This window comes from Pleurodeles waltl, chromosome 7, assembly GCF_031143425.1.
Source record: "Pleurodeles waltl isolate 20211129_DDA chromosome 7, aPleWal1.hap1.20221129, whole genome shotgun sequence".
In the NCBI taxonomy this organism is placed as follows: domain Eukaryota; kingdom Metazoa; phylum Chordata; class Amphibia; order Caudata; family Salamandridae; genus Pleurodeles; species Pleurodeles waltl.
In genome coordinates this window covers 871,534,375-871,556,460 of record NC_090446.1, presented here as the reverse complement: position 1 = coordinate 871,556,460, position 22,086 = coordinate 871,534,375, and the positions used below count along the sequence as shown (strand labels likewise).

The 22,086-nt window shown below is 43.3% G+C and overlaps 1 protein-coding gene across 1 annotated transcript in view; it reads left to right on the top strand.

The window, feature by feature from the left end:
* Positions 1-22,086, top strand: part of DIAPH1 (diaphanous related formin 1) — a 978,623-nt gene that overhangs the window by 605,603 nt on the left and 350,934 nt on the right. Inside the window, exons 16-17 of the mRNA XM_069199475.1 lie at positions 6,363-6,968; positions 21,787-21,901. Of these exons, the coding sequence (XP_069055576.1) occupies positions 6,363-6,968; positions 21,787-21,901 (721 nt within the window). The remainder of the gene's footprint in view (positions 1-6,362; positions 6,969-21,786; positions 21,902-22,086) is intronic.

Below are 22,086 nucleotides of genomic sequence, written 5' to 3'. Positions count from 1 at the left end.
CAAGACTGTAGTCCCCCATACAGGGAGTGCAGAATTATTAGGCAAATGAGTATTTTGACCACATCATCCTCTTTATGCATGTTGTCTTACTCCAAGCTGTATAGGATCGAAAGCCTACTACCAATTAAGCATATTAGGTGATGTGCATCTCTGTAATGAGAAGGGGTGTGGTCTAATGACATCAACACCCTATATCAGGTGTGCATAATTATTAGGCAACTTCCTTTCCTTTGGCAAAATGGGTCAAAAGAAGGACTTGACAGGCTCAGAAAAGTTAAAAATAGTGAGATATCTTGCAGAGGGATGCAGCACTCTTAAAATTGCAAAGCTTCTGAAGCGTGATCATCGAACAATAAAGCGTTTCATTCAAAATAGTCAACAGGGTCGCAAGAAGCGTGTGGAAAAACCAAGGCGCAAAATAACTGCCCATGAACTGAGAAAAGTCAAGCGTGCAGCTGCCACAATGCCACTTGCCACCAGTTTGGCCATATTTCAGAGCTGCAACATCACTGGAGTGCCCAAAAGCACAAGGTGTGCAATACTCAGAGACATGGCCAAGGTAAGAAAGGCTGAAAGACGACCACCACTGAACAAGACACACAAGCTGAAACGTCAAGACTGGGCCAAGAAATATCTCAAGACTGATTTTCTAAGGTTTTATGGACTGATGAAATGAGAGTGAGTCTTGATGGGCCAGATGGATGGGCCCGTGGCTGGATTGGTAAAGGGCAGAGAGCTCCAGTCCGACTCAGACGCCAGCAAGGTGGAGGTGGAGTACTGGTTTGGGCTGGTATCATCAAAGATGAGCTTGTGGGGCCTTTTCGGGTTGAGGATGGAGTCAAGCTCAACTCCCAGTCCTACTGCCAGTTCCTGGTAGACACCTTCTTCAAGCAGTGGTACAGGAAGAAGTCTGCATCCTTCAAGAAAAACATGATTTTCATGCAGGACAATGCTCCATCTCACGCGTCCAAGTACTCCACAGCGTGGCTGGCAAGAAAGGGTATAAAAGAAGGAAATCTAATGACATGGCCTCCTTGTTCACCTGATCTGAACCCCATTGAGAACCTGTGGTCCATCATCAAATGTGAGATTTACAAGGAGGGAAAACAGTACACCTCTCTGAACAGTGTCTGGGAGGCTGTGGTTGCTGCTGCACGCAATGTTGATGGTGAACAGATCAAAACACTGACAGAATCCATGGATGGCAGGCTTTTGAGTGTCCTTGCAAAGAAAGGTGGCTATATTGGTCACTGATTTGTTTTTTGTTTGTTTTTGAATGTCAGAAATGTATATTTGTGAATGTTGAGATGTTATATTGGTTTCACTGGTAATAATAAATAATTGAAATGGGTATATATTTGTTTTTTGTTAAGTTGCCTAATAATTATGCACAGTAATAGTCACCTGCACACACAGATATCCCCCTAACATACCTAAAACTAAAAACAAACTAAAAACTACTTCCAAAAATATTCAGCTTTGATATTAATGAGTTTTTGGGGTTCATTGAGAACATGGTTGTTGTTCAATAATAAAATTAATCCTCAAAAATACAACTTGCCTAATAATTCTGCACTCCCTGTATGAGTCCAGGGTACCTAAAAATCAATTTAAATGAAGCAATATGGGGGCTGCATTCATCAGAAAGAAGCAGCAGGCGAACCTAATGAAGTATTCATAGGTTGGGTGAGGAGCACCCCACAATGACCTGCATGGACTTTATTTTGTACAATGTATTCCTCTTGGTGCCCCAAGTAGTGGCAGGTGCACCACCAAAGTCGATGTTAAGTTTGGGGGGGGGGGGCTGTAGGCAATGCTACATCCCTCTCAGAAGTGATTTAGGAAAACCCACCCTAATTCTCCCGGAGCCTTAAAAGAATGGCCCCCCAAGAGAGGTTTACTTTGTTTTTAGGCAGACATAGAGGTAGATGTTTTGCTCTTGGACTCTGGGGTGCAGGGACCTCTTGTGGGTGGTCCTGTGGCCGCATCATGTGTCCTGAAAAATGTGATGGGAACACTCTGACACATAGCTTTCTAGTTGTTTCAAACACTGATGCTTTATTGACAATTGTGTTGATGAACACTACAGTGCTTGTACTTGTAATTGTTGCAAATGAGTATAGTTATTGTGTTAATTAGTTTTAATGACAACAAACTGGTAAATCATAACATGACGTTATTGTTATTAATGTCACACCACAACAAAGCTAGTTAGTCTGTATTATATTTATTAATGGTGCGCACTGACAGTGCCAGTATGCCTGCGTATTATTACTAACTTTGTGACCCCTTGATAAAGCCCGTAGGCTAGCCTAATTAAAATACATCCCCTTATATTGTGTTGTTGCAGTTGGTATTGTGGGGGAGCATTGTGATTATGGGGTTCAGGACACACTAGGGATGAAAGGGTACTTCCATCAACCTGATGTATATTTGTAAATTAATGTGTAGCATTTAGCGTGAGTGTGTAATAAAAGTAGTTTTCCTTTATAAAAGAAATAGCACAGGCTGGACAATAATTTGAGTGTTGTTGTATGCCTGTGAACTGAGACATCACCTCCTCTGAGAAGGTCTTGGACTGCTCTGGTTTGATATCCTGAGCAAGTGCTCCAGTGGGGAGTGGTGTAGTTGGTTCCAGGAAGAAGACAATTGTGGACTTCTTACTTGTTCAGGACTCATATCCTTAAAAACTAATAACCCAATTTCTTACATTTGCAGTGAGGCAAAATCTGTACATGCCGTGTGACAGCTCTCAGCTTTTTTTAATTAAAAAACAGACTCTGCCGTGGAACGATTCAAGCAGAGCAGAACACTTTCCTTATGCCTTTCTGGTCCTGTAAGACAACTTGGTCATCAATTTTGCCCTCGCTCTGGCTACGTTAGAGGTTTCACAATTTGCAAAGGCTAGACTCATTCACCAACCCAGCAGGCTTTTCAGCTCTTTTGTGGTGGAGGCAGCTGCTGACAAAGATGCCACCCAGGGTACAGGGAAAATATGCAGCTTAGCCCCCCGCCATCCCAGAAGCCAAAGCCACAAAACAGCTTCAGTGTGTTCTTGTCGGTATACAGCCACTGTATTGGAGGCAGAATCAGACATTTCTTCCTAGGGTGGCATGCCATTACTTCAGACAAGTGGGTCCTTCAAATAGTCCTTTGGGGCTCCATGTTACCATTTCTTTCCTCTCCGCTGCCCCATCCACCACTGTCAGGACGACTGAAATAAGGCTTCCTGTCCTTCTTGCAGCAAGAAGTGCCAGGCCCTCTGTGCAAAGGCTCATAAGAGAGGATGGCAGCTTCAGAGATAGGAAGTGGGTGTTACTCCTGCTACTTACCTCCGCTTAAGGACAGAAATCTTTTTTCTATTTTAGATCTTGGCCCTCTCAAGGCCTTCCTGTGGAAGGACAAATTCAGGAGGCTAACACTAGCCCAGGTCCTACTTGCCCTAGAGCCTAGAGACTGGATGGTGGTGGAATCGGTAGAATGCTTATTTTCATATCCTTGTCCTGTAACCCACAGGTGCTATCTGCGGTTCACAGTGGGTCAAGAACATTTTCAGTTTCATGTGCTCCCCTTTTGGCTCGGCAGTGGTCCTTAGGTGTTCACAAAAGTGAGTTGTAGTTACACCACATCTACAGAGGTCAAGGATACTTTTTTACCTTACCTTGATAGCTGGCTGCTGTAAGCAAGCTTGCCCCAGGTAGTTGTCAACCACCCCCAGATGACAGCAAACCTCTCAGCATTGTTGGAGTTTACAACTAACATGCCAAAGTTACAACTGGCTCCTTTGCAGATGCTGTTATTCATCAACACTATCCTGAATACGGTATGGTTTTGTGCCTTTTCCCCGAGTAGAGAGTCCTGAATATTCAGGCTGTGAGTTCCATGTTCAAATATCCACCCTGGATCTTAGTGCGGATGACTCAGAGACTTTTGGAGTTGGTTGCTTCATGCAAAACATGCTGGCCAAAAATACCAGATCGCACAAGCGAGGGCTCTGCAGTGGGACCTCAAGTCCCAGTAGATACAACATCAGTGAAATATGTTGGATTGTATCTAGATTTCAAAGGAGACTGCAAAAGATCTGCAGTGTTGGCTACTGGATAGCAAATGGTTCAGTAGCAGGTTTCTCCCATTATCTATCCCAGAGCTGACAGTGGTCACAGATGCATCATTACTGGGTTGGGGATGGGGAAATCAGAGACCCCCAGTGTTCTGTGGAGACTCTGCTTCACATCAGTTTGGGCCTTCCTGACCACCATCAAAGGAAGACTTGTGCATGTGTTCAGACAACACCACTGCCATCTGGTCCTGCAACCAAAAGGCAGGATGATTTCTTGGCCCTTGAGGCAGGAGGTTCTAAACCTCTGGAATTGTGTGGACAGCTAAGGAATTTCTCCGGTGGTAAACCACCTGGCGGGATCTTTGAAAGCCAGGCTGGGCAAGCTTAGCCTCAGACACTTATCAGATCACGATTGGCAGTTGCACCCAGAGGAGGTGCTGTTTGTCTTCATGCAGTGGTGTGAACCCCTGGTCAATTTTCTCACCACTGCAGAGAATGCAGATTGTCAGCACTTCCGTGCATTGGAGTTTCCAAAAACCTGTCTCTTGGAAATGTCTTCTTTCCAGAGTGGAGGGCTTTTTCTCCGCTACCTTCTCTGGCCCCAGTTCTGAATAAGATCAGGATCGACTGTGCCCAAGTCATGCCAATGCCACTAGACTGGGTGAGGTGAGTGTGGTACCCAGAGTTCATTGGCATGAGCATCTGTCTTCTGATTAAGCTGCTGCTTGGGGAGGGATCTTCTTTTCTTTTGCAGCTGCAGCAAATTGTACAGGCCTGCACCATTTTCATCTCCATGCTTGGAGATTGAATGGTGGCAGTTGACCTCCTCCTGCCACCGAGGTCATTGATGTCAGTGGGACAAAATTGAGGATCGGTGTGATGCTTGATCTAGTGATATATTACCTTACCAAGGAGAGCAGAGATTACAAAGATAACACTTCAAATGTGTTGCCTCTTAATACACTTATTGTACAAGACAGGGCAGAGTGGACAATTAGCTTGCTGTGGACTTCATTTGAGACAAAAAAGGCAAAGCAGCTACCTACCACACTATTTCATGGCAGGCTTCCTATTGTATAAACATCTGTTTTGCTTTGGTAAAAAAAGGACCTTCTTGGTGGCATTTGTACCATGGCAGCAGCTTCTGCTCTTTCAAGATGCCTTACAGTCGCTGAAATTTGCCATGTGGCTTTAACGCCTTGTCATAGTAAGTGCTATATAAATAAAATTACAGTGTGGCAACTTGGTGGCTTTTGCATATGTTTGCAAAACACACCTGGTATACAGCTCAAATGCCCATGGACGGATGGGTTTGTTGCAAGGCTTTCTTGAGGAGATGCAAAGTCTTTTGACTCATAAGATGAAAAATCAGCAGAATGAAATGTCAATCAGAAGAAAGTTTGGTAATATTTCTGGCGAGTATTATATATCTTCCAGCAGATTCCTCACCACCGTGGTTCCTTCCTCTACGAGTTAGTGGCGTGTTTACTAAGATCCCAAGGTACACAGTGATATATCTACCATTATTGTATCTATATTCAAGTGCTGTCAGTGCCTATCTTTACACCTTGCATGAAACCCGAAAATCGGCAAGGAACTGATGCTAGTGCTCCGATGGTGCTGATATAAAGTCCAATATCTTCACATTTGGTCATGATGAAGCTGCTCTAAGCAGCTAGCTTGGAGAACCATCATTGCTTTCAGCAAGGCAAAATTATGCACAGGAATAAACACCTCTTGCAAACAGGTGCACCTATAGCTGTTTAATAGTAGGTTACTAATTTAAGTTCACATCACAAGTGTAGTTTATAGATAACATACCCTAGTAGCTCCAGTCCTCCTCAGTATGTCTTGTCTTTTGGACTGTTTAACACACTTTGTCTGATTTCAAATGTTAACATTTATCCTTGTTTAATGCAAAGTATAGAGCCCGAAGCCACCATTTTTCAGGGCAGCTGGGTGTGCTCTTGACTATCTTCTCTTTATAGTTTGTTTCACATTCTAGTGTGACTTTCATTGCCACTTCTTTGGTAATGTTAATGTCTGGTGGACCACTGGATTCCTCAGTTACTACAGCAAGTAATATTTACTGGCAACATTCATGGGTGCTTTGGGCTCTTTTGGTTACCCTATGTTTTTGGTAAGGCATTTCAAATCTTAACATTGATTCATATTTCAGGCTAATGATTGTTGGTAATTAAGTTAAGTGTTACTTGAGATAACGATTTCTTGTACAGTTGCCTATAATTTCGGTAATGTGTGATTTTACTTACTCTAATTGTTTGTTTTGTTTTGTTTGTAGATGACCAATCTGTCAAAGAAGCTTGAAGACACTAAAAAGGAAGTGGCCAGCCTTTCTCTTGTAACTGCTGCTGCTTCGAATTCTGGTACTGCTCCTCCTCCTGCTCCACCTCTCCCTGGAGTTGTACCTCCTCCAACAGCTCCTCCACTCCCTGGTGGCAGTGGTACAGGTGCTCCACCTCCTCCTCCCCCACCACCACCACTACCATCATCACTCTCAGGAACCATACCCCCACCACCACCACCGCCGCCACCACTTCCTGGTTCTTCTGGAATACCACCACCACCGCCTCTTCCTGGTTCTACAGGCATACCACCTCCCCCACCTCTACCAGGTTTTCCTGGCATTCCCCCTCCACCTCCTTTACCTGGGGGCCCTGGCATTCCACCTCCCCCGCCCTTTCCTGGAGGTCCTGGAATACCCCCGCCACCACCACCTCCAGCATTTCCAGGTGCACCACCCCCACCACCAGGAATGGGTGGACCACCATTTGCCCCTGCATTCCCAGGTTGGGGCGCCCCTGCAGTACCTACTCTGCCATATGGATTGGCTCCAAAGAAGGACTACAAGCCAGAAGTGCAGTTGAAAAGGCCAAATTGGGCCAAGGTAATTTCTGCTATACCATAAGGAATTTTTACAAAAGCCTCCTGATTGTCTATAATAGAGTATGTGGAGGCCTATTGATCAGCCTATATTTAGTATATTCAGCAATTTGAACATATTCTTCCACACTCATTAGCCCACTTGTTCTCGGTTGTCATAATAAATCTCTACTTATACCGTGACTCATTTGCCCTCTCTTTCTCTTTCTGGGACGTTAAGTGAGGTTAGTCAGTATATCAAGCAGATGTGCTAGCACTTAATGAGAAAGAGGCCTGAGTGCAAGAATGACTTTACTTGAGGCCTTGTCAATGACAACCTTCTGTGTCTCCATTACATTAGCTTTGTATGCCAGTACATAAAATGTTTAGTGATTTTATTTTTATAGAGTTGAATGGCATCCACCATCAAAATGAGGAGCCCAAGCACAGTCTACAAAAGAAGCATTCCTTCATTAGCCTCATGTCTGTGCAAATGCCAGAAAAGGTCTTGTTAAGAGATGCCAGCCAATGAAGCCAAGTTAGTTTTCTTTATGCTCTAAAGTGCTGATCCCGAGCAAAAACTGTGCTGATCTATCCTGTATAATTTATGGAGGTGTTCCTGTCATCATGTCTCTTACAGACCTTTTCCAAAATTGTACCTTTTAGCACACTATCCTTATTAAGAATCCCCTTAAGAAATGTCTTTACCCATAACAATTCAATGATACTGTTGTTGTGAATGTTGTGCCATACTATGCAACTTGAAGGATATTAGCGCATGAGCTGGAAAAAACTATACACAGAGGAAAGGGTGTACCTCTATTAATTTCTTTAAGGGCAAAAATCTACAGAGCTGAGACCATACATCCATTTATATGCCACGCTTTCAATAATTTCCTACTCTTGGGGTATAAGGTGTCTCTATTCCTTATATTGGATTTTTTTTTAAACAGTCCATTTTAATACAGCTGCCTTTCAACATTAATTTTACCCTGTTCTGCTGCAGTTAATGAGTTGAGCCCCCCTTAAACTATGTCCTTACAGGCAGACTTCACATGCTTTAAACCATGTTATGCATTAGAGAGTCCTTAAGCACACTGGTAGATGTACTTGATGTTTTCCTACTAAAATACCATTCTGTGGGCAGGGAAAATGCTTCAGCAGCATCAGCCTCAAAGGGGAATTTTTTGGAGCAAGCCACAAACAGAGAGATATTTCAGAGTCGGCAATGCTGAGCTACAGTAATGTGCATACATTAGTTACTCCGAAGGATAATAGTTTTCTTTGCCTACTACAATGGGCAAGTTTGATTAATCTACTTGGAATATTAAAAAAAGAAATACTGGGTTTCTAACTGTAATGTTGGAACATATTGGGAGACTGATCAAGGAATGGGTGGGGTAGAAAGCTAAAGTCTGGTGCCAAAAGTTATTTACCTATTCAAGTTACCATATGGAATATCTAGGATTTGCTACACATTAAGAGAAAACTGGATAGATAAACACTAAACTTGGCATGAAGGCTGAGGCCACTGCCTTTTGTGTTTCTTTTATTTTGGCAAATATTTGATGTGTGTGTTTAAAAAAGAAAAGAAAAAAAAGAAAAGCAGTTAGGATGCATTGTGTTTGTACATGAATTAATATTAGATTCTGAGCAGAACATACAAGATTGTAATAGTTGAACCTTTCTTATCCTGCAGCTAATTTGTAGAAAGATAAAGAAGTTTATCCAACTTAAAGCGGTTTATAATAAATGTCCTTATTTCTAATGGATTAGGACAATATATTCACAAATATGAAAACCTATAACTTTCAACCACTCTTAAACCTTCCCTTCTTTATCATGTTTAAGATTTTTAAGATAAAAGTTCAAAGTTGTCATTAATTAAGAATGACAACCCAAATTTCTTTTGGTGTATCTTCATTTCCTTTTTCAATATTACATAAATTAATCATGTCACATTCAAAATTAGATTTTTGCCTCCATATGAAACTAATGGTTATAAAAATATATAAAGTTCAAGTGCTTTCAAACAATTGTTTCCAACCTTATGGCAGACCAGGAGCCTGTCACAAATCAACATGCATATAATTAGTCTCAGCTTTGCAAAAGATAGAGATTGGTTAACAAGATGACTTTCAGTAATCTTACCCATATGTTGTGACACCAACGCCACTGCTACCTCTTCCTCCAGTGCTGGTCCCCCTGAAGCAGCTCTGCGAAACGGCTCCCTCATTGAGGAAGAATAGAACAGGAACAGTATCCCATTACCTGTTTGGATCAGATTCAGACCCTTTGAATCCAAACCTATCGGTAGATAATGATCATACCAATGGCCAGAGTTATGAGCTAGCAGGCCTGGCATCAGCTAGCAGGCTGGACACCTCAACTGAGTTGGTGATGGAATTTCTGACTGGGCTCCCTACCACAAAAGTGATCTCATTTCCCACAGTTAAGAAAGCAACAGAAGTGCTGGATTTTCAACTCCCCACTTTTGAAGTTAAGACCATTATCCTCACTGAGGTTCTTAAACCGGTGGTACCTTTACTGTCATTTATTGATGCCCTCTTGGATCCGTTACTGGTGGCTTGGGATAAATCCAAGTCTGTTCCTGCAGTTGACAGACTGGTGGCACAAGGTTACCGCCTGGTTCCGGGAAACCGACCTAATCTTTCCATGCACACTTTTGGGTAATCGCCTGCCAATCATGCATCATGTTCTTCAGTATAGTCAGCAGGCACATTTACTATTGTTTCCTCATATAGTGAGCCAGAACATCTAAAGAAAAGGAAGTTGTGCCTCTGTTCCTAGTCTGTACCTCGAGGGAAACCAGAAGCTTTAAGCATTCCAGAAGCTGCACTGTACCCTAGTGTTATTCAGAATAAGTTAAGCATTTTGGAAGTGCAAGATTTTTCAGGAGAATCTGTACAGTAGTATGAGAGGGAGGGAGTCCTACTTAGTTCAGAAATCGAAGAGTGTGGAAAAACTCCTTTGGGTCCACTTCTTCTAGCCAGAGAGAGTTCTGTTCATCCCTTGATGTTGAACAATCTGACCCCCTGTTCCCACCAAGGCTCCCAGACAAACCTCAGTGGCATGACCGCTTGTTTGCTAATTTGAGTCACTACTTACTGTTAGTGTCACGTTCAAGGTCCTTAGTATCACTCAGCAATGAAGGGATGTACCTTCAGCTCTTTCCTCTTCAGAACCATCAAAATTATCTGCGGAGGAGCTCCCACCCTTTGAATGTCAGAAGAAGATGACAAATCTGAACGCAGAGAGATGCTGGCTATCCTCATGAAGAGGGGTGGAGAAGTACGCTTGGCACAAATCAATTATAGTAAACCACTCTCCATCAGAAGGGATTTGGAACAAAATGACAGCAGTAATTTGTACCACAGGACAACATGGGACAGAAAATGTTGTAATTTTGCATAGGTCCTGCACTGTTCTCCATTTTCCACTATTTTCCTTTTAAATCCCATGATAGGGGAGTTGCAAGGGCTTCTAAGCCCTTTCTATAAGATGCCTTGTGCAGTCATTTTTTCAACAGTGTCTGTACCCTCCACTTCTTTTAGAAATACTAAGAAATAGGAGGAAAAACTGCATTAGGTTTCACTTTGATTCGTACTGGCTCTGCACTTTAGATTAAACCAATTCATTTACCTGTAAAGTCCCAAAATTCCTCTTTCATTGTATATATTAAATCGTGAGGCAAGTCCTACTGTGTAACAGGTGGGAACAATCCCACTCTCCATTCTTTTGAGTTTTTGTTTATAATCTGTATCCTCATCATGTGTCTGAATTGCTACACTATCTAGAGTACAATAAAGTATGCAGTTCATCTTGCACAGAAGGTTATTACCCAAAACATTAACTGGGCTAGTATCTTAAATTATGCACTACTGGTCATTCTGTATAAATCCAGTTTTTATAAGGACATTTGCTGACACCTTATTAATGATTTGTGTATTGCTAATACCTACAATTTTTTAATTTTTATGCTGAGAGGGACAGGTTTGGAACCTCCATCGGCCGAACCGTTGAACAGGTAGCAGCTGTATTAATCAGAAATTATACTTGGTGTGCATTCACCTCATATGCATATGGACTTCTCTGGCACACCTCTAGGACTGCACTGTGCATGCAATCCTTTACTCCCCTCAGGCACCATCATTGTGACTGCAATTGATTGTCTAGTAGGAGCTCCTAATCTCGATACAATCTGTGGAAATTATTGCTCATCACTGAAAAATTTTGCTGGAAAGTAGGATTTTTTTTTTTTTAAACATTGTGTTTCATTCTGCATATTATAGTTCATTCTTGGGACTGGAGGCAAGTTACCATTGAATTATCTTTGATGATCCATGTTCTTTATAGAGGCCATTTGGGCTGGGGCTACTGACTGAGGCATCCTATTTTTTGCCATCTGATTCATATTCCACTTTATTCTGGAACAATTTATGATTTGTTTTGTATTCTATCTGGATTAGATTTACACTTTCGCTTCCAGTGACCAAGTTTTCCACAGAAATGTACTGTAGTCTTTTTCAACAAATTAATATTGGAATTACTGATAAAACCTCTACCTTGAAGAACAACCCATGGAATCCTTGCTCCATCCTTCTCTTATTGAGAATCATTACTCTGCACACTAACTCCCTGCATACCCAAATTCGCACCTGAAACAAAACTGGACTCATCAGTGGCGTAATGAAACTTGAGGGGCCCCTGCAAAGTACTTGGAGGGAGCCCCCACTACCTGGCATAGTACCTATTACTCTTGCCGAAGAGTGCCCCTTGGAGCGCTGGGGCTTATGTTACACCACTGAGACCCAAAATAAGAATGTAACTTCTCCGAACAGATTCTTTTTCTGTCACCTTTCTGAAAACTTTGTCTGAGCCACCATGGGTTTCTCTTTAATCTTTCTCTGTTTCACCTTGAAACAATCAATGTAGTACTTGGCATATTTAAAAAATCTCATCAAGAGGTTTTGCTTGCCAACACATCACACTTTGCAATCTATGAGAACTGATCTGTGGATGCAAACTGAAACAAATTCACTAACGCCTTCTTTCATGAGGTCATGGACTCCACTGTATTGCCTACAGATCTGCATTAATCTTTCATTATATGAATGCACTGATTCTTGAGTCTCCTGTGTAGCTCTCAGAATTTTTGACAATTTCTTTCTTTTTTCAGCACTTTAGTCTTCAAGGCCTCAATTATCAATTTATATTTATCCATCACAACTGTAAATCGGCCATTATAGGTCTGAATTCTTGGCGGGTCTTCATCTTTGAAATCGTCACAATTTTCTTTATCTCTGTATACCACCTACAGGGAGTGCAGAATTATTAGGCAAATTAGTATTTTGACCACATCATCCTCTTTATGCATGTTGTCTTACTCCAAGCTGTATAGGCTCGAAAGCCTACTACCAGTTAAGCATATTAGGTGATGTGCATCTCTGTAATGAGAAGGGGTGTGGTCTAATGACATCAACACCCTATATCAGGTGTGCATAATTATTAGGCAACTTCCTTTCCTTTGGCAAAATGGGTCAAAAGAAGGACTTGACAGGCTCAGAAAAGTCAAAAATAGTGAGATATCTTGCAGAGGGATGCAGCACTCTTAAAATTGCAAAGCTTCTGAAGCGTGATCATCGAACAATCAAGCGTTTCATTCAAAATAGTCAACAGGGTCGCAAGAAGCGTGTGGAAAAACCAAGGCGCAAAATAACTGCCCATGAACTGAGAAAAGTCAAGCGTGCAGCTGCCACGATGCCACTTGCCACCAGTTTGGCCATATTTCAGAGCTGCAACATCACTGGAGTGCCCAAAAGCACAAGGTGTGCAATACTCAGAGACATGGCCAAGGTAAGAAAGGCTGAAAGACGACCACCACTGAACAAGACACACAAGCTGAAACGTCAAGACTGGGCCAATAAATATCTCAAGACTGATTTTTCTAAGGTTTTATGGACTGATGAAATGAGAGTGAGTCTTGATGGGCCAGATGGATGGGCCCGTGGCTGGATTGGTAAAGGGCAGAGAGCTCCAGTCCGACTCAGACGCCAGCAAGGTGGAGGTGGAGTACTGGTTTGGGCTGGTATCATCAAAGATGAGCTTGTGGGGCCTTTTCGGGTTGAGGATGGAGTCAAGCTCAACTCCCAGTCCTACTGCCAGTTCCTGGAAGACACCTTCTTCAAGCAGTGGTACAGGAAGAAGTCTGCATCCTTCAAGAAAAACATGATTTTCATGCAGGACAATGCTCCATCACACGCGTCCAAGTACTCCACAGCGTGGCTGGCAAGAAAGGGTATAAAAGAAGGAAATCTAATGACATGGCCTCCTTGTTCACCTGAACTGAACCCCATTGAGAACCTGTGGTCCATCATCAAATGTGAGATTTACAAGGAGGGAAAACAGTACACCTCTCTGAACAGTGTCTGGGAGGCTGTGGTTGCTGCTGCACGCAATGTTGATGGTGAACAGATCAAAACACATGGATGGCAGGCTTTTGAGTGTCCTTGCAAAGAAAGGTGGCTATATTGGTCACTGATTTGTTTTTGTTTTGTTTTTGAATGTCAGAAATGTATATTTGTGAATGTTGAGATGTTATATTGGTTTCACTGGTAATAAATAATTGAAATGGGTATATATTTTTTTTTGTTAAGTTGCCTAATAATTATGCACAGTAATAGTCACCTGCACACACAGATATCCCCCTAACATAGCTAAAACTAAAAACAAACTAAAGACTACTTCCAAAAATATTCAGCTTTGATATTAATGAGTTTTTTGGGTTCATTGAGAACATGGTTGTTGTTCAATAATAATATTAATCCTCAAAAATACAACTTGCCTAATAATTCTGCACTCCCTGTATATGCTAGAGACTTCTAGTTGCAGATTCCTCACCTTAGAATTTTCCCTCAGAAGTCAGACTGGATCCAGAGATTTTTTCTCGAGCAGTACCCTTGCGCGTTGGTAGATGACGTCGGTCAACTATGTGGGCGTCGTTGGCATCTTAGTCACTGTGATGACGTCGGGAGTAGTACATAGAAACCACCTCAGCACAGTGACGTCAGTTTCTTTTCACAACTTTCCATGCCAAAGCACAGAGCCGCAAAGAACACTGAAATAGGTGTGCCAGAACTAAGGCCTTGAATGGGGAAGACCTGTTCCTAGAAATCAGTTTGCAAGCGAGGAGATTGGGTGGGTCGGTAAGTAATCTGCAACTAGAATATGTCTCTACTGTTACCGACGGTAAGTAACTTGTACATCTGATAGAGACTTCTAGTTGTAGATTCCTTACCTTAGAATAGATACCCAAACAATGCCATCCTCAGAGGCGGGCTGTGAACCAAGATCACTAGAAAGTCCTGCAGGACCGAACAACCAAAGTAGCCGTCCTGACAGACCTGACTGTCCAGGCAGTAATGTTTAGTGAAGGTTTGCAAGGATGCCCACGTAGCAGCCTGGCAGATATCCAGGACAGGAACTCCGTGTGCTAACGCAGTGGAAGCAGCAGTTTCTCTGGTGGAATGAGCACGCAAGCCCTCAGGGGGTTGCTTCTTGATGCAAAGAAGTACCCATTGAGAGATGGTATGTTTTTGCACCGCCTTCCCTTTCTTCACACCCATATATCCAACAAAGAGTTGATTGTCCACCCGGAAATCTTTAGTATGATTGAGATAGAACGCCACCGCTCTTTTTGGATCCAGGCGGTGGAGTCTCCTCTCCTCATGAGAAGGATGTTGAGGTGCATAAAAAGTAGGCAAGGTGATGGACTGGCCTACATGACAAGGTGTAACCACTTTGGGAAGGAAGGAAGCCTTAGTGCGTAACACCGCTTTGTCAGAGTGCCCAGACAAAAATCGGGGCTTAGAAGATAGAGCCTGAAGCTCACTCACTCTGCGAGCAGAAGTGATGGCAGCAAGAAAAACAGTTTTGAAAATAATGAACCATAATGGACAATTGTGCATCGGCTCAAAGGGCGCACACATTAAGTAAGTAAGGACAATCTAGGTCCCACTGAGGCATGATAAACGGGGTGGGAGGAAACAAACGAGCAAGGCCATTAAGGAACCTACTAACAATAGAAGACTTAAAGAGGGAAGGCTGATCAGGCAACCTAAGAAATGCAGAGATAGCCAATAAATAGCCAATGCGGAGCCCTACTGGGCCAAAGAAAGAATGAACAAAAGACCCTCGGAAAGAGAAGCAGAGAGGGGATCAACAGATTTGCTGGTACACCATGCCACAAATTTATGCCAACGTCAGGCGTATACCGTTTTGGTGGAGGGATGTCTGGCTGCCAAGATAACATCACAGACTTCGGGTGGAAGGTCAAAAGCCTTCAACTGCTGCCGCTCAATCTCCACGCATGAATGCGGAGATTGGACATGTTCGGGTGGAGAACCGTCCCCTGCTGCTGTGACAGAAGATCCTCCCGATGGGGCAGTCTGAGTGGTGGATCGGTGGCCATGCTCAGTAACTCTGGATACCATACTCTCCGTGCCCATTCCGGAGCCGCCAAGATGACTTGGGCCCGGTCGTACCTGATCTTCTTGAGAACTCTGGTCAGAAGTGGTATAGACGGAAAGGAGGCCTGGAGTTCCTCTCAAGACGTGAAGCATGTCCGAGCGAGTGCCGCCTTGGAAACTCCAAAGAGCAAAACAGCTGTCATTGCGCGTTCTCTGCGGAGGCGAACAGATCTAACCAAGGCTCTCCCCACTGCTGAAAGAGACCTTGCGCCACCTCCAGAAGGAGACACCATTTGTGATCGGCTATGCATCAATGGCTGAGTTCGTCTGCTCTGGCGTTCAGAGAGCCTGCCAGATGTTGAACCACTAGGGTGATGTCCTGATGTGTCAGCCATGTCCAGAGGGGGTAGCGCCTCCTGACAAAGGGTCCAGGAACTTACCCCACCCCGTTTGTTGCAGTACCACATGGCGTCAATGTTGTCGGGAACACTTGCACTACTCTCCCTTTGAGAGAGGGAAGAAATGCTTTCAACGCAAGCCTGATTGCCCGGAGCTCCAAAAGATTCATATGGCGCCCAGAGTGCTCAGACGACCAGAGGCCTCTGATCACCACCTCTCACATGTGGCCGCCCCATCCCAGAAGTGACGCGTCCGTCACTTTAGATAGATCTGGTTGGGGAAATGAATGGGATCAGCCGTTGACCCAATGCGGATTCAAAACCCACCACTGCAGGTCTTTCGCAGTCCCCTCCGAGATCTGGTCCATGTCGGAGAGATTTCCCTGATGCTGCGCCCACTTCAAGTCCCACTGCAGAACCTGCGTATGCCATCTGGCATGTGTCACTAGCAGGATGCAGGAGGCCATGAGGCCCAGCAGCCTCGGAGTCAGTCTCATCGAAACCCAAGATAGAGGCTGAAAGATCAGAATCATAGCGTGATTATCCTGGACTTGCTGTTCGAAAGGATATGCCTGAAACTGCACTGTGTCCAGAACAGCTCCGATGAAAGAAAGCGTCTGGTGTGACTTCGGCACGTTTATAGTGAACCCCAGCGTGTGCAGGAGGTTCACATTAGTCTGAAGGTGGGAGATGACTTTCTAGGGCTAGTCCACCTTCAACAGCCAGTCGTTGAGGTAGGGGAAGACTGAAACCCCCAACCTACGCAGATGAACTGCGACCACCGCCATCACTTTCGTGAACACCTGAGGCATGCTGGTTAAGGCCGAAGGGGAGCACAGTAAATTGAAAGTGCTTGTGACCCACCACATATCATAGGTAACGTCTGTGGGTAGGCAAGGCAGACAAGACCTGAGAGCAAGGGTGAGCATTTTTTATTTCTTTTTCTTGAGGAAGAGTTTGAGGTCCTGAAGGTCTAGGATAGGATGTAAGCCCTTGTATGTTTTGGGCACCAAAAGGTAGTGGGAATAACAAACACAACCTGCTTCTGGAAACTGTATATGTTTTGGAACACCTTCTTTAGGTTTTGTAAAACGTCTTTATAGTGTTCATCACTGGAATCATTTTCTTCATAGTTGCAGTGTAGGCTATAAGTGATGTATTTTCCTTAAAATGCTGTAGTAGCATAGTACAAATAATATTGGAAGGAGGGCCTTTTTAATTTCTGTAACACATTGTGATAGAAAAATGGCTGTCCTTGTCACAGCATGAGAGGACAAAACTAACAGCTAGCATTGAAAGCTTGAAAATGAGGTCTGTACCTTTGAGGACCCTAGAGAGACCTGTACCTACACTGCACTGCAGTGGCAGTTTGCCTGAGAGAGTCAGTTATTTTTTCCGTCTCCTTCTGGCAGGATCTCAGAACACCTCACTGTTAATCCTTAATTTGTAGAGAACACAAAGGTGTAACAGCCCAAATCTTTTGTGAGGACCTACATATAGCATTAAAGCAGTCATTGAGATATAAAGATATGTCTACCAGATTTAGTGAGTGATGAATTAAATCATGATCTAGTTACAAAACTTTACATTTGAGCGTCCAGCATTTGCGGTGTGATGCTTGCAAGCTTTTCAGAGCCAGTGCTCCTCATAGGTTTTGAGGTTTCTCCACCTGAAGCTGTGGAGTCACAGTCATTCTGAGTGAGTTGCTTCTGATTGAGCTGTACAGCGGTGGGGCAGCAGTCAACACTGCTTTTCTTTCTCATTATGCTTGCACTGGCTAGGCAACTTTATTCAGGATGTGTTGGCACTGAGTAATAAATTGGTTTCACCTATTAGATCGTCTAGGTGAATGCTGAGGCTTAGGAAGCCCTTTGAATGCCATTGCAATAGAGTGTTTCTCTACCCACTCCCAAACATCCTCAGACTTTGAAAAACAAATTATTTGGGTGTGAAATCATTTTCACCTTTGCTGGGAAGAACAAGACATTTCAGACCTTGATCTCTTAACTTCCTTTTGACCCCATGAATGATGATTGATGATGTTATAGGGCCAGGATATAGCCTTGGAATATCATTATTTTGGCCCTTTTTGTCTTGTAATGACCCGCTATCCTGACTGCATGCAGAATAGCTTCTTTGTCCCAAACGTTTTGAATATTTGCACCAAGAGCAGTGTTTTTTAAACTTTATAATGCTGCTCCCCCCTCTCCCCCCCCCCAGAATTCTATTATGATGACAATATTTAAACATGCCTGGATTTATTTAAACATTGCAATTAAATAGTTTTCTGCACATTTATCTGCATAATGCTTCTTTTGGACAGAGCCTGGCGCCCCCCACTGGGATCACTTGAGGCCCCCTAGGGGGGCCCACCTCCCCAGTTTGAAGACCCCGGACCTAGAGGCTTGCGCTGCATACCAGTATTTGTGATTTTGGTGGGCTCTTTTTACAGAAAACATGGCCATTCAGTCTTCACAAATTGTATTTGGTTGTTCCCTTTGAGTCCCTCTGACAGGTCGTCTGTGGATGTTGCTGTTGCAAGATCGTCCCTCAGCATCATCAGCTTTGCCCTCCAGGAAACATACAAGGTCTAATATTTCAGCCATTTGTCTTTGCAATTGTGTTGTGTCTGGAAAGCTCCTGAAGCAGTCTCATAATTTTCAACCTATGCTGATAGTTAATGCTGATCTTCATGTAGGAGCCCCAGATGAACAGTGGCCGAGTTCACTTTAATTTCAGAGGGATTCTTGGTCACTGCAATTGCCTGTGAGATCATGTACATTTTGTCTGAAGGGTGGAGGTTCAGTGGCCATTTTATTCCTAACCACCGCATCTTGATAGTTGGTTGCATCTGGATATCCATCTCTCATCTTGCATTATTTGCATAAGGAGAGGTTTCTAACAGTTTTGTCTGTTCCCAGTGGAGGGTAGAAGGTGCACCCAATCCAAGATTAAGATTTGTCAAGTTCTAGAGGTCATGGGAAGGTCTGCCCAAAGATCACTGGCTGACTTTATAACTGGTGTATAATGTGGAATCTAGTAGTCTGCCCGCCTTACCCACTGGCCCGGGAAGGAGCACATCAAATGGGGGCATGAGTAACCAACCTAGTTTTGGCGTGTGGGTTGCGGGCTGGAAGCATGTGAACTAGGATCGGCTTGTGAGATGGTAGACCCTGGTGCATTGGGTTAATCAAGCACAGCTTCAACCAATAGAGGATCTTACCTCAACAACATATTAATTCATTCTGATTCTGGTCATGGGGGGCTCTTAGCCGCTAATGCAGTAAAGGGTATTTGGTGGACTCCTGTTTCCTGACACCCTCTGAAGATCCTTGCACTTATACAGAAAGGGTACCAAGAGATCGATAAAAGATCACAGAATTCTGGTTAATTCTAAAGTATCATACTAAGAGTCCCCTAGATATCTCTTGCAGTTACTTAGAATCTGCTGCATATGGCGCAAACCACTTATCTCTCCAGTCTAAAGCGAAGGGGGGCAGTGGTATAAGAAAGACATTCCCCACAGACTAAGATCGCTAATGCTGCTCACCAGTGAGGAGCCTCCAATGAAGGCTCCACCACCTCCTCCCCTAGAAAATGCTTAGTCCCCCTCTTGGGCCTTGTGCAGTTTAATTTGGCCTCAACTTTTAGTCAGCTTCTCTAGTCCTGCCAGTGTCTCCTGCCCATACCCCATTAGGCCTCAAAAAAAATATAAAAATATTACTAGACCTGCAGGTCAAGTAATTGGAATAATCTACTCACCCTAACTGTGATGTACGTGATCCATAAATGGGTCTCAAGTTGTGTTATGCTAGGAAAAATATTTTAGTTTACTGAGTCGCCTTTTTCTTTATTCTCCCATACGAGTGCACCTTCAAATATGTGAGCGTAGCATTTCTGCTGTACTAAAAAACCTCTTTTGTTTCATTGAATAGACTAGGGCCCTCATTAAGAGTCTGGCGGTCCTAGGACCACCAGACTCGCAGTGGTGTTCGGACTGCTGCCAATGCAGCGGTCCGGCCTCCACATATGACCATGGCGAACGTGCCATGGTCGGACCGCAGGCACCACCACTTTTTCCCCCCTCTCTGTTGGCTTTTACATGGCGGTTGCGCTGTCATGTAAAAGCTGGCAGAGATGCAGTGCTGGGGGTCCATGCAATTTGCATGGGCAGTGCAGGGGCCCCCATGGACAGCCCTGTCACGCTTTTCACTGTCTGCTTATCAGACAGTGAAAAGCATGACAGTTGCTGTTGCACCAGATGCACCACAACATTGCCTCTGGCTCGATTACGAGCCGGCATCAGTGTTGTGGGCTGTTTCCCACTTGCCCAGCAGGAAACCTATAATAGGGACTGTGGGAGGGCTGCCGCATAGGTGGTAACCCGACCGCAGGAGTTTGGCGGGCAGGCTTTTCCGCCCTCCAAACTAATAATCAGGGCCCAAATGTTTACTCCATATATAATAAGAATCTAGTCCACATATAGGGAATATATGATTCATGACTTACTTCTTAGTTTACTAATAACATTTCCATCAGGGCAAGAGTGTTTCTCAGCTTATGTTTAAACACTCACTTTTAATAAATATGTAACTAAAGCATGATGTGGCAGCTCACTGTCATTTACTGACAGTAAATTTCCAAGAAATGTCCTAAAACCACTCCACTAACTTGCAGCTTTACTGATAATGCTATATAGTGAATTAACAATAATATGTGAAAACTGGGTTTCAGAAAACATATTTATCATTTGCAAATCACCAAGTGTTGTGATTTATTTTCATCCTTTTAAAATATTTTTTTCATCACACAGAAGTACAAGCAATGGGCTTTCACAAATACTGAAATATATTTTGACGTGTTTGCACACACAACATTTAAAAAACTCTTTGTGCAGCAGGTCAGAGAGTTCATCTTACAAAAGCCTGTAACTCTGCAGTCAGAAGGAAAATTAATTGTAAGACAAACTGACTTTTGGCCTCTGTCTCTGAACACATAGCTAATGTGACAAGATCACAAGATTAAAGTCATCTTTATTGCTCCAGCACTTTCTTACTGAACAGAACAGCTGTTTTTTGTCAACTTGCAAGAACGGGCAAGTAGGTCCTAAAAATAGCTCAATCTCATAAAATATGACTTGCCAAAGTGAGTGGGCAAGTACAATTTTCAAGGCCTACCCATACATCTGAGGAGAGCAGTCACAGACAGTTTTTTCTTTGTTTATTGTACATCGCTCCTGGTGGACTTATATGGCAGCCTCTTTGCGATACCATTGGTACGATTGGTTCTAATGAGAGACCAAATCCCAGTGCACCTTTCCTCTACATCAGAATAAGAGCAACACTTCATTGGGCCTCACATCTGGCCCTGTTCAGTAGAGCTTCTCTCATCTCTTAAGAAGTGCCATAGACGAGTAAGTATCTGGCCTGCAGATTTGTCACATCCGTCAGCCTCGATTGGATCGGGGTGAGCAACACTCAGACTTGTGCTCTGTGTCTGTGCTCACCCACCATGTGGGGACTGGATCACCAGGTCACTGAACCATCACAGAGGGAAATGGTGGGTTCCCCTGCAGTTTCAGTTCTTGGTGGGGAGATTGGCTGGTAACCAAGAACAAATTGAGGAAAATTAACCAGGCAGGGATGATCACTTTGTTGGTAAAAGTCTGATATCTTGGGCTACTAAGCCTCATTCAACCCCCACCATAGGATATATCTAATGTTTATATAAAAACATGCTTATATGCATTTTTAATGGAATGAACGGTCCAGAGAAAGACAAACGAAGTCAGTACTTTCTTTAAAATGTGTTAGCGTCTCTGTATAATCCTTGAGAAATTAAATGAATTGTTGTTCATTTTATTTCCTTATTTCAACCATCGAATATGTACTGAGCTATTATACAGTCTTATTTCTATTTGTTTGCTATACAAACTCCTATGTATCTGTACTCATAGATCACCCCAAAGGAACTTTCTGACAACTGCTTCTGGATAAATGTCAAAGAGGATAAGTTTGAGAATGATGAGTTATTTGCTAAACTCACAAACACATTTTGTGCACAGAGCAAGGGTGAGTATCCACTGTCTGTATTCCTTTTGGTTGTGTGATTTGTGGGTTCCTAAGGAAAAATGGAATGCTTTTTTTAATTACAAATCAACTCCTGAGTGCATTATCACTGTAAAGTATACAGTATTGCTCTAATACCTGCTATGTTTACACTAACGTGTAATTATAGCAGAGATGTAAGGCTCTCT